Source organism: Eretmochelys imbricata, chromosome 4 (assembly GCF_965152235.1).
Source record: "Eretmochelys imbricata isolate rEreImb1 chromosome 4, rEreImb1.hap1, whole genome shotgun sequence".
Lineage (NCBI taxonomy): Eukaryota > Metazoa > Chordata > Testudines > Cheloniidae > Eretmochelys > Eretmochelys imbricata.
This window is the reverse complement of record NC_135575.1, coordinates 69879550-69892534: the sequence shown is the minus strand read 5'-3', so window position 1 is coordinate 69892534 and position 12985 is coordinate 69879550. Positions and strand designations below refer to the sequence as shown.

The 12985-nt window shown below is 39.7% G+C and overlaps 1 protein-coding gene across 1 annotated transcript; it reads right to left on the bottom strand.

The window, feature by feature from the left end:
• Nucleotides 1-3021: 3021 nt before the first annotated feature.
• On the bottom strand, nt 3022-11051 carry APELA (apelin receptor early endogenous ligand). The gene is made up of 3 exons (XM_077814500.1): nt 10780-11051; nt 8969-9058; nt 3022-3547 (listed from the first exon to the last, which is right to left on the bottom strand). Exons 1-2 carry the CDS (start codon nt 10853-10855, stop codon nt 8970-8972), a joined length of 165 nt encoding a protein of 54 aa, XP_077670626.1. The 5' UTR covers nt 10856-11051; the 3' UTR covers nt 3022-3547; nt 8969.
• Between the last annotated feature and the right edge of the window lie 1934 nt (nt 11052-12985).

The window sequence follows — 12985 nt, the reverse complement described above, 5'->3', positions numbered from 1 at the left end:
ACTGCCCAAAAGAGCTGTCATGTATGCATGCTAGGTAAAGCAAAACAAATTTTCCCCCAGTAGACATTGGTGTACAGTTATGTCTTTCTGAATAGCGCATACATTTTTCTACCTAAATACAGTTAATATATCTTGAACTATCTCTTGCAATAAATGATCTCTTTCACCAAATCTCTACTGTTTCAAGACTAAGTAATCTTCTTAGGACTAATCCAATTTAATGAACAGTAATCAAGGAATAAAGTCATTCAGCTGACACGTCTATCAACAGCCTAACCCTGAGAGTTAGGCAAAAAAGCACCATCACTGCTGGACTTGGCATTGCTCCTGAATAAAAAGATATGTTACAATGAATTGTGCTATGGTTGACAAATATATTAGTTGATTGCTGTTACTAGAAAGAAATAAGATAAATATTAGCAGCATCAATAACAGCAGATCAGTATACAAAGTACTGGTCTGTATTAGTTTGTGTTTCACTTGTGCATTTGAGTTTTGCTTATTAAAACCTAGCATTTGTGGGTCAAATTCTGCTGTAGGTTATATTGGGGTAAACCCAGAGCAGAATTTGTCTGTGTATAGATTTAGGACAATTGTATATTGTGTGTGTGTGTGTGTGTAAAAGAGAAGTATTACCAGACTTTATTCTTCTGTAATTTCCTTTTTCTATACTGGAAAGGGAGGATGTGAATTGTTTATCATTTTTGAACATACTGCTCTGCTGTTTCTCACCACAGCCCCCTGCTATTTCCTGCTGACCTGGTTTTATATCATTTTGTATTTTACTCTAAATAGCTAATGTAATTTAAAGAGTTGATGAAACTGAGTTGGAGATAAAATTTGTTAAATAAATGGTCCCACATAATCTCAGATTCCTTCTCTATTCTGGGATATTTATTTAGGTTTCAAAAACCCACATTTTGACTGTGGCAGCTTGAGAACTAAATACTTCTTAGTTAAGGTTTTTTAAAAATCAAGTTAGGTTAGTTCCTTATGTAACTGAGTTCTGACTTTTCAGCAGTTTCCATTTGTATGTGTGCAACCCTGCAGGTATACACACACATACACACAATGGCTCTAATCCTGTTAACACCCAGGCAGATGACTAATTTGGTTCAGTTTAGTCGGATTACTCATGTGGGTTTGTTGTGGCAGGATTGGGGCCCAAATGTCTCCTATGCTTGTAGGTGATATCAGATTCTCACATGCAAAAGCCCATTTGTCTAAATGGGCTTGCATGTGTATATTCTACACTCTGAGTGAAAGTGCACCTTAAACAAAACAAACAAAACCACAAAAAACCCAAACTGTATGTAAATCAAGGCGATTTGAGGCTCAATTGAATATTGGGCCCGTTAGTCCCAATTCTGCTGTCACTAAAATTGATGGCAAAATTCCTGTTGACTTCAATGGAAGCAGCACTGGACCCTTAATTCTCGTGCATGAGTCACAGTGGCTACTGCTAATTTTTTTTTCCATTTTAAACTCAATTGAGCACCATATTGTTATTTACTCGTAGTATTCGTCCTTTCCAGGAATGAGTTAATGCTGATTTTGGCTTTTGCTCTCAATCTGGAAATAGGACCACTTCTTTTACTGCTGGAGTTGCTGCTTGCCCTAAAATAGGGCAATGACATTTCATTTTATTTGCAGGAAAATTTCAGTTTTCAAGGTCCAGTGCTGTTTATAGGATAGTTAAAGACTCACATTTATTTTAGACTTAGAGATGTGGAATCATGTCTGCATCCCAATGCAGATCACATTGTCAGGTTTCAGAGTAACAGCCGTGTTAGTCTGTCTTTGCAAAAAGAAAAGGCGTACTTGTGGCACCTTAGAGACTAACCAATTTATTTGAGCATGAGCTTTCGTGAGCTACAGCTCACTTCATCGGATGCATACCGTGGAAACTGCAGAAGACATTATATACACACAGAGACCATGAAACAATACCCCCTCCCACCCCACTGTCCTGCTGGTAATAGCTTATCTAAAGTGATCATCAACTTGATGATCACTTTTGGTGCTGGAAATGGCCCAACTTGATGGTCACTTTAGATAAGCTATTACCAGCAGGACAGTGGGGTTGGAGGGGGTATTGTTTCATGGTTTCTGTGTGTATCTAATGTCTTCTGCAGTTTCCACGGTATGCATCCGATGAAGTGAGCTGTAGCTCACGAAAGCTCATGCTCAAATAAATTGGTTAATTTCTAAAATCACATTGTGTTATCATTATCAAGTGACATGATGCAGTGTAATGCTTTGACTATATTGTCCTATAGGTTAAATACAAGAAGCTCATAATAAGTTGATGAAGTTGATGCATCCGATGAAGTGAGCTGTAGCTCACGAAAGCTTATGCTCAAATAAATTGGTTAGTCTCTAAGGTGCCACAAGTACTCCTTTTCTTTTTGCAAATACAGACTAACACGGCTTTTACTCTGAAACCTGTCATAATAAGTTGTTTCTGTGTATCAACATTACTAGAATTATTTTAATACTTTCAGAATGCAAAGAAAAATTTTGGGAAAAATCTGCTGAAAATGTAATGTCAAGTGAACAACTGATTTTTATTTAACTGTATGTTAGAAATTGAGTAGGAAAAGTTTTACATTGATCCCTTATGAAATTTAGAAAAGAAATTAGATAAATTCTTAAATTTTCTTTGGGTGCAGGACCCTTTACACATAAAGAATTAAAATTAAAAACAAAAATTGTACAAAGTTTATTTAAAATGAGACATTAATGTTATTGAAGAGCATAATTATTTTTTTACAAAATGTACAGCCACATAGGTATTTTATAAACATAAATAACCATCAAAGATTATGATCTATGTTTTTACGGTATGCAACATGACTTAAAAACAGAGCTAAGACATTCAGGATTCTTTTCTAAAGTCTAGATTGAACATTTTTGCTTCCTAAGAGAGGTTAGCGGTTAACACTTTTTCTATCCATAAATGAATATGCACTTACAACTGTCTGATAGATACATTATGCTTTTCTTAAGGTTATAGTAAAGTTAATTGCATAATTATGGCTACATATAAACATCCAATACTACCATAAACATTAAAACCTACATATTTGTCCATAAAGTGTAACTATTAAATATTTATCTTCTACCATTCTTTTTCATGTTCTTTACTAGGTATTATATCTAAATAGAAATACACAGACATATGTGAATGGTAAATAATAACTATTAAAATAATAGCTCTTTCAGCGGTATAATGTTGGTCTAATTTTTGAAAATGTTCAAAGCTACAATGCTTTGCTGTTTCCCACATGACTATTTGTTGGTATGTAGAAAAGAATGACTATCTTTTTATGGCACTGGTGATTTTCCAAAGTTCCTGAAGGGGTCATTTGTGATTCCATTGTTTTTCCCAACTTAGAGAAATCTGAAACTCCTGTGAAGTTGTTCCAGTAGGAGTCTGATAAGGTTCTGAATGTGGTGACGGCTTATACATGGACACCTGCGCTGATTAGAATGCTGCACTATCACATCGCATTTTCTTGACTGGTTTCCTCTTTCATTCTTCTTTCTGTTAGAAAGAATGGTTTGGGAAGGCAAAAATCACATTTGATTTAAAATCATTGCACTGTCCATTCCATTAATCTTTAAAGAGGGTCATGGATGTTCAGTAGCTCCCTACATTTTGACACGGAAAAAGTGTATTGACTTTACAAGGCCACCATAGTTTTTGTTTTTATTTGTAATAGTTAGTTACCAGAATTTCATCTCATTATTTGATTGCATGAATTAGGCACCTCACTTCTGATGTGTCGTTGCAAGGAGCTGTGAAGTGCGTGGGTTTAAAAAAATCAAATGCATTCTTGACCTCTGGCCCAGGAAGGAATGGCTTTCTTTTTATTTAAGTTTCTCTTTCACTATGGTGCCACATTCCCAATAGTGTTTTCCTTTTAATTAGAGGACCTGATTACTACAGAAAATCAAGGTTAATCAAACAATGGTTTTCTTCGGTGGTTTGTTTTTTATTTGTACTGGTTGAACAGGGTGTTTGTAGTGGAAGCCAATATCCTTAAATGCAGTGGTCATAGTTTGCTTATTCTGCTTCATTTGAATCAGGTAAACAGTAGATATCACCCAGGGGGCCTCATTTTGTTTAAATCTGTTAAATAAGTAAATCATTCAACAGCCATTGCTGTTTGTGTAGGTTTGAAGGAGCCTGTGAGTCTCATAATTATGTTTCAAGAGGTCTGCTAGGAAGGCTAATAGATCCAAACTACTGAATTCCCAGATACATTACAACTGTCTCCTGTGTCAGTTCAATTTCCAGAAAGCAAATGGTAAGCTTTGTAATAACAGCTCATTAGATAGAAGGAAATATGGTCTTGTGCTTAAGGCACTGGAGTGGGACTTGGAAGATCTGGGTTGAATTCTGCCCCAGATTTTTGTGCCCCAATGGACAACTCACTTAGAGCCAGATCTACAGAGAGATTCAGGTACCTAACTTACACTTTTAGGCACCACTGTGAGCCACAAAATCCCCACTTGGCCGCCACCTAACTCTGTAGGAGCCTAAACTCATACAGGCCTAACTTTTGCTGTAAAAAAGTTTCCTGGGTGCCTAAGTTTCTGCCTCTGGGCATGCACGCTGCTGCCTCAGGCATCCTGGTGCCTGTCTATCTCCCATCTAAGCCCCAATGCAATTCTCAAATTAGGGAAGATATGTGCCCATCCTTCTAGCTCACCTGCAGGGCCTGATATGGTGGTTTACTTAGAGCACACCTAAGGGCTGGTCTACACTGGAAACTTACATTGGCATAGCTACGTGTCTCAGGGGTATAAAAAATCCACACCTCTGAGAGATGTAGCTATGCTGACCTAACCCCTGGTATAGACCGTGCTAGGTCAACAGAAGAATTATTTTGTCAACCTCATTTCTGCCTCTTGGGGAGGTGAATCAGCTATAGCAATTGAAGAACCCCTTCTGTCATAGTAATGAGTATCTACATTGAAGTGCTCCAATGGTGTAACTGCAGCATTTTAAGTGTAGATGACAGCTATGGCCCTACCAAATTCACAGCTATGAAAAACATGTCACGAACCGTGAAATCTGGTCTTCTGTGTACTTCTACCCTGTACTATACAGATTTCACAGGGGAGACCAGCATTTCTCAATTTGTGGGTCCTGACCCAAAAGGGAGTTGTAGCTGGGTTACAAGGTTATTTTAGGGGGTCACGGTATTACCACTCTTACTTCTGCCCTGCCTTCAGAGCTGGGTGGTTGGAGAGTGGCAGCTTTTGGCTGGGTGCCCAGCTCTGAAGGCAGCACCCTGCCAACAGCAGCACAGAAGTAAGGGTGGCAATACCAGACCATGCCACCCTTACTTCTGCATTGCTGTCTTCAGAGCTGGGCAGCTGGAGAGTGATGGCTGCTGACTGAGGGCCCAGTTCTGCAGGCAACAGTGCAGAAGTAAGGGTGGCAATACCATACCATGCCATCCTTACCTCTGCACTGCTGCTGGCGACGGCTTTGCCTTCAGAGCTGGGCTCCCAACCAGCAGCCGCCGCTGTCCAGCTACCCAGCTCTGAAGGCAGTGCTGCCGCCAGTAGCGGCAGAGAAGTAAGGATAGCAGCACCGCAGCCCCCCTACAATAACCTTGTGACCCCCAACAACTCCTTTTTGGGTTCGGGCCCTATAATTACAACACACTGAAACTTCAGATTTCAATAACTGAAATCATGAAATTTATGATTTTTAAAATCCTATGACTGTGAAATTGACCAAAATGGGCCATGAATTTGGTAGGGCCCTAATGATAGCCTAACTCTGTGTAAAAGGGTGCGGGGAGGAGGCAACAGCAGTGGCTTTCCTTAAAACTGTTAGTCCAGTGGTTAGGGCTCTCACCTGGGCTGTGGGGGACCATGGTTCAATTCCCCCTTCTGCCTGATAAGGAAAAGGGATTTGAACAAGGATCTCTCAGGAGAGTGCCCTAACCACTAAACTATGGGATATTCTGATGTGGGTCTCTCTTGTTAAAGCCTGGCCATTGAAATTAAATATTAACTGGGCGAGAGAGTGAAAGTATTCTGCAGACCAGTGGTTACAGTATTCACCTCCTCATCAGGCACAGGTGAGAATTGAAAATGGGGTCTTCCACATCCTGGTTGAGTCACTGGCTTGTGTAGAGGCAGTCAGGTGCCTAAGCTGGGTGTTGCAAAGACTGGCTGTTTCAAGGTCTAACTTGCCTGATTCCAGGAAGGAGGTTTCCAGCTGTGAATCACTAGCTGGATTCCTCCCTGCAGCGGGACTTAGGTGCTGAACACTATCAGGGCAGGGCTTAGGATACACCCCTCTTGTCAGCACCTCCCATTGGCTATCTTTGGTGACCCCTGCCCAGCATGCTGGCTTTTATGGATCCCTTTCTAAAGCAACTATCTCTCCCCCTTCCTTGTATAGGGACCTTAGGTGCCTCACTGCAACTTGTTGCATCCGATGAAGTGAGCGGTAGCTCACGAAAGCTTATGCTCAAATAAATTGGTTAGTCTCTAAGGTGCCACTAGTACTCCTTTTCTTTTTGTATATCCCAGTGATTTTCAAGACACCTAAAAGTTAGGTTTTGCAACACACCACACTGTATCACTTAAGTCTCTCTGTGGATCCAGGCCTCAATTCTCTGTCTGTAAAATGAGAATAATAATACTTTCTTTGTCTCTCTTGTCTGTTTAGACTGTAAACTCTTTGGGATTGGAACTGTCTCTTACTATAGATGTGTCCTGCTACAATGTGGTCCTGATTGTGGTTGGGGTCTCTAGATGCCACTGTAACTAAATAAAGATGCTAAATTACAATTTTAGTAAATACACAAAAATATATGTCCAGTTTAAAACTGGAAAGGAAATGGCCCACTTAGGATATAAGGCGTGCTTTTTTTCAGAAGCACTGAGCACCCACAGCTCCTGCTGACATCAGTAAGAGCTGAAGATGCTAAACCCCTCCTCCCCCCCCAAAATCAAGCCCTGTGGACTTCTAAACAGCTTGACAGAACAGTATTACAACAGTCTTTAGCTAAATGTCGATACAATTGGTTATGAATTAATGAGTACCCTTTTTTGCTATGTCACTGACTTTTTTCTTACTAGAAATCAGCTCCCTGAATGAAAGCAGATAACGTTGAAAATACCTTTTAGTCTGGCAAATTGATATACTGTACAGGGAAGAAGGGGGAAAAAAAAACAGAGTAAGTGCATATTTATCACCCAGACAGTGCAATTTGAAGCCAAATACACTATTTCAGGGGCACATTAGAGAAAATGTAGATAGTCTGTGCACAGACTATCTCTAGTCTATAGATGCAGGATTGTGGGGAAGGAGTGTTGAGTCCACTGTCTTAATGAGAACTGAAGCAAGTCATTCAGGAGCGACTCAATAAGCCCTCTGCTCCTAAACTAAATTCCACTATCCCTCTCTATCATTCAGCTCACTTAGCTCCTGCCTGCCTGCTGAGTGAGCTGATCTGATTGCTTAGCTGGTTATGTTTATGCTGATACTGATGAGGGATCTTGTCTTGACTGTCTCTTGTTGAAATGAGCAGGCAGGTGGGCCTCTGTGCTCAATATTGAAGCAGCAGTTAGGCAGATCTATCTTTAAACATCTTTACACACTTCAATATGAGCATGCTTTTAAACCTGCACCCTGAAAATATTCTAGTTACTGCCTCAATGCAATGTTGGAGTAAATCTGGGGTTATGCTAAAGATATCTTAATCATTCCTTAGGTGTTCAGTTTTCCAGCTTCCTGTGCTTTTTGTAGGTATGTCATATACACATACCATTGTATTTATAGATCAGTGCAGCCAGTTAACAAATTGAAAGCTCTTGGATCCTCCTAGTATAGATTTTGTCATTATTTATTAATTATGCTGACATGCCTGGGACTAGCACATTATCTGGACTATAACAAAGAGTTTAAAAGATGCAAAACTATTGACGGCATGTTTTATTAATTCTTAAATTGCATGCTTCCCTGAAAGGGAGTCTTGGTATCCTTTTAATGCCTACCTACTATATTTACATATGCTACCTGTATGCTTCTGGAGTCACTGGAATGTATTTGAATATGCACATATTTGAATGCGTATTCTGTAATCCGCTATAGAGCATTAATGTTTTGCACCTGCATAGCCTTTCATCCAAGGATCTCAAAGCCCCTTGCTGACATTAATTAAGCTTCAGAATGCCCTTTGAAGTAGGTAAGTGGTATCTCCATTTTACTGATGGAACATAGGGCAAAGAGTAAGAGAGATCAAGTGACTTGCCCCACCTCACACAGCAAATCAGTTACAGGTATTAACTGAGTACTCTTCCTGCCTAGCCTAAAGTTCTCATCACTGGCCAGCGCTTCCTTTTTAAACATTTGGGGTTAGTTTTTCATGCAAAGAGAAATGTATTCAGAACTACAATAGTACAGTGGGAAGTGTTTCTAACCCAGCAACTGTTGCAGATATAACAGATTCAAGAATTTTCAGTCTGTATAAGGAGAGGAGGGAGTTTGAATTTGCTTAGGGGGAGAAGTATAAGGGAACGCTAATATGGGACAGCCCCTTATCCAAAGGAGCTGATTTCTTGTGCAGAATCTGCCATACTGAAAACACTGTAATCAAGTCCAATAACCCTAGCACATCTGGGATCCTGCCATGGAGTTTAAATAAAGCATATTTTTTTCCCTCCTGCTTTTTCAAAGCCCTGTTTTCAGAACAAAGAAATCGCAAGGACTCGAGACCAAATGAAATCATGTTTGTGGTTTGGTTAGTAAAATGCAGCGCAAACGGTTTTGAAATGTAAGCAGAATTTGGAAATGTGCTTATTCTGGACAGCCTGTTCAGCAGTGTTTCCAAAGAAATGTATAGGGAAGTTTTGATAATTACATCCTCCTTGGCGCCTGGATTTATTACCGAACTCTCCTAACTTTAGCAAAGCAAGGTTGGATTTCAGATACCTCAGGGGAAGGGCACTCTGGAGTGGAGAGGCATACATCTCCTGTGGGAGCAGTTGTGTCTGTGCAGCTTTCTGCGCAGGGCCAGGTTAGCTGAAAGGCAGAAGCGGGAATTGAAACCACTCAGTTTAAATCGAAAACTTCAACAATCAGACAATTACACTTGTCTATAATACTGAGCACACAGCATGCAAAAGAACCTGCTATCCAGGCGTCACCTCGGGCATTGATGTCCTACACCGACCTATTTGTTTTTGCATTCCCCTCCTCCCGGATTTCTAAGCATTTCTGGCAAATGCTATTGGATATTAAGCAACAAAGCGAACGGAAAGAAAGACAAACATCTTTGCACTGAATCATGCTGCTTCTTCCATACGATTCATGCTAGTTGTCCTCACAGCCTCCCCCCCCCCCTTTTTTTTTGTTGGTTAAAAAATATCCCTTAAAATTCTAGATTTCTTCCCATTTCAGAAATAGCGTGTTCCCCCACGTGCCATAAACTTGTTGACAAAGCATATTCAAAAATAGCAGTCACCGTTCCAGGAGCAGAAGGTATAGCACCCCAAACATTTTGAGCAGTTTCGTAAAATAAATGCCTTTCTGAATCGGGGCCACAGTGCCCTCTACCTTACAGGATGAATCCTTTCCTTATATACTTTGTATACCAAGCCCCTTGTCTACATGCTCTGATTTCAAGTTAGGACGCAATCTGGCTCTACAGCGGGCGACTAGCAGTCAGTTTGCGTTGATTTCTGCACCGACGAAGACAGCCATAGGGTCACATTTGAGATGTGCTCCCTCCCCAGTTGATAAAACTTCCCCTGAACCAAAAAGAAGAGTCAGAAATGCAATCAGCAGTGGGGCGCGTTGTTACCTTCTCTGCTCCTGCTGACCCCTTTCTTTAGCCTTAATCAGGAAATAGAGTGAAATGAGTTTATGTTGGTGTGGTTATCACAATTGCCTAACTTAAAGACTATAACTATACTGCTTGGAATTTTGCTTCCATATCTTGTTCATTCAAAAACCTCGGTTACGTTTTCTTTAATAGGTGTGTGGAAGTTTTGAATGGCTGGTTGTTTGAGAGCCGTCTAACAATAATTGTACAGCACACCGCTTCTTTTTTACTACCGCTTTTTATGATAAATATGATCAAAGCAGTACTTTAAAGTCGTCATAGGAAACATTAAAATTGCGATCAACGTAGATCCCAGATCTGAATGATAGGTTACCGTCAATGGTAAGGAGTAAACAAAATTGCCTCGCAGCGAGTGTAGAACTCTTTCCCTTCCCCTCTCCCCCTCCCCCGCATCCAATATTCGCAAAGATGCTACTCCAGACCTTTTAAACACACGTATTGCTCCGTAAAGTGATTATAGCTGTTGACGTGTCTTAACAGCTTCATTTTGTTTCATCGTGATTTTTATCAGGGCGTAAACTCAGCCTAGTCCAGTCAATCATCAAAGCTAAGTGCTGTGGATGCTACAAACCAAGGTACGTTTGATGTAGCTGATGTAACATTCGTCTGATCGTGTTTTCTCAGGAGCAGGCATGGAAATGCAACATCTTTAGATCTGGTTTAAATCTTAATTTCTTTAGACCTTTTAGTAGTTACACTATATACATGTATATCTTTATTACTATTAATATGTCTCTAGACCCAGGACATTAAAAATTCTGCAAAACAAATAGCAATGGAAGTACAATAACTAAGAATAAGTGTTTGGAACAAAGTCAAAGCAATAAACTTAAACTGTATAGTCGGTACTCCTATAAAATATACATATTAACATGTAATGTGAGGACACAGTTCCTACCTGGCCTCTGTCCATTGATAAGGAGTAGACTCATCATGAGAAAAAATAAGATGTAAAGGAGCTGTTGGAATCTCATTTTGCAGTCACACAAAATAGGTGAAATATTTATAATACTTGCAGCAAATAAAAAAATCCTTAAAATGCCTCTGCAGTATCTGTGTCTCTGCTCACATCCTAATGACAAGCTCCAGAATGAACTGCCAGTTGCATTTTCCAACAAGGTTAATGATCACATAAGACAAGGTTATTGGGTGGTTCTGCACTGTGGTCAGTGCCTCCCTCTTTTCTCTCTCCCTTTCCCTTCTCTTTTTTGTCACTCCCCCTTATTTTCCATAAGCAAACAATGAAGGGATGAAAAGTCCATGTAAACAGTAGCTTCTGTCAATATATATGGTGCAGGGAGCCCTGAACAATGGAGCAGCTTCACGTTAAATTCGACCCAGTCAGGGAGAAATATGTAAAACAAGGCACGATGTTCCCTCCCTCCATTTGCAACTGTTTAAACTCTGCATTGCCCATGCTTTCTGCATGTTGGTCCCACATGCAGAAAGCAATGGAAATGACAGGAAGTTCCCCCCCCCCCTTTTGTCCCTTCTGAAAGAATGCTGAAGCACAAACTTAAGCTCCCCCAAAGCATTGTAGTCCTTGTTGCTGCCCAAATGTTTTATCTCTTCTAAACTAGCTGCAAAGTAGTGTCTATTCAAAGCGAAACTGTAAACTGTTAAACCTAATGTGTGGCTTTTGTATCATCAAGTGTTCCTACAAGCTCAGAATATCCTGGAATGAATATATAAGACTTTTGACACTTCTTTTGGTAATATGAATCGGTAGAGCTATGACTTTGTTAAATTATATTAACTGGTCTGCAACAATTTGAAATGGGGAGGAGATTAAAAAGGATTTAGTATTTATAAAACCCACCTAGATATTCATTATGTTCTTTACTCAAATAAGGTGATAAACTGCCTTTAACAAAACTGTGCTGAAACAGTGTGATATACAATAAAAACACAGCTATGTAGAGCTCTAGAGAGAAAAGAGAGAGTCCTAAGGACTACCCTGCAAAACCCTTATTGAGGCACATAGTATCTTTGCAAAAAGAAAAGGAGTACTAGTGGCACCTTAGAGACTAACCAATTTATTTGAGCATAAACCTTCGTGAGCTACAGCTCACTTCATTGGATGCAGTGAGCTATAGCTCACGAAAGCTTATGCGCAAATAAATCGGTTAGTCTCTAAGGTGCCACAAGTACTCCTTTTCTTTTTGCGAATACAGACTAACACAGCTGTTACTCTGAAACCTGATAGTATCTTTGAAATACTGGTATGAGTTAAAATTTGATTAGAGTGATCCTTACTATTTATTCTCAACCTGCTGAATTCCTAGAGTGGAATACAGACTAGTACCATAGAAAATGGAAATATGACCCTTAAGGAAAATATCCTGTAGGATTTATAGAGAGACTTTTCTACAGAAAAGTTTAACCCATCCTATTAAATTTAATAGAGAATTAAATCCCTGTTAAATAATTCTCTAGGATTCTTTTAAAAACTGTATTCTATTTTCCTCCTATTCAATTTTATAGAACTTTTCTGTAAGAGAAAGGACATTGTTATGGGACGAGTGATCTGATATGAATACGGGATGTGTGTGTAAACAACATTGAATAATAAAAATGTAACTTGCAGCTTGATTCAAATAATTATTTGAAAGTTGAAACTTATTGAGGAAGATGCTAGACTGACAGCACTAGAAAATGAAGTCCTCTGTTGTTGGTTAGGTTTCAGAGTAGCAGTCGTGTTAGTCTGTATCTGCAAAAAGAAAAGGAGTACTTGTAGCACCTTAGAGACTAACCAATTTATTTGAGCATGAGCTTTCGTGAGCTACAGCTCACTTCATGGGATGCAGATGAAGTGAGCTGTAGCTCACGAAAGCTTGTGCTCAAATAAATTGGTTAGTCGCTAAGGTGCCACAAGTGCTCCTTTTCTTTTTGTTGATGGATAGAATCATAGAGCTGGTGTACTACCAGACATTGTTAACTTCCCCAGATTGCTCTTTAAAAGTTAGGGTATATCTACGCTATGGAAATGATGCCCACTGTGGCAGTGCAGTATAGACTCAGCCTACACTGCCAAAAGGTGTTTTTCTGTTGGTATCAGAACACCACCTTCCCTAGTGACAGTAGCTACGCTGATGGAATACTTC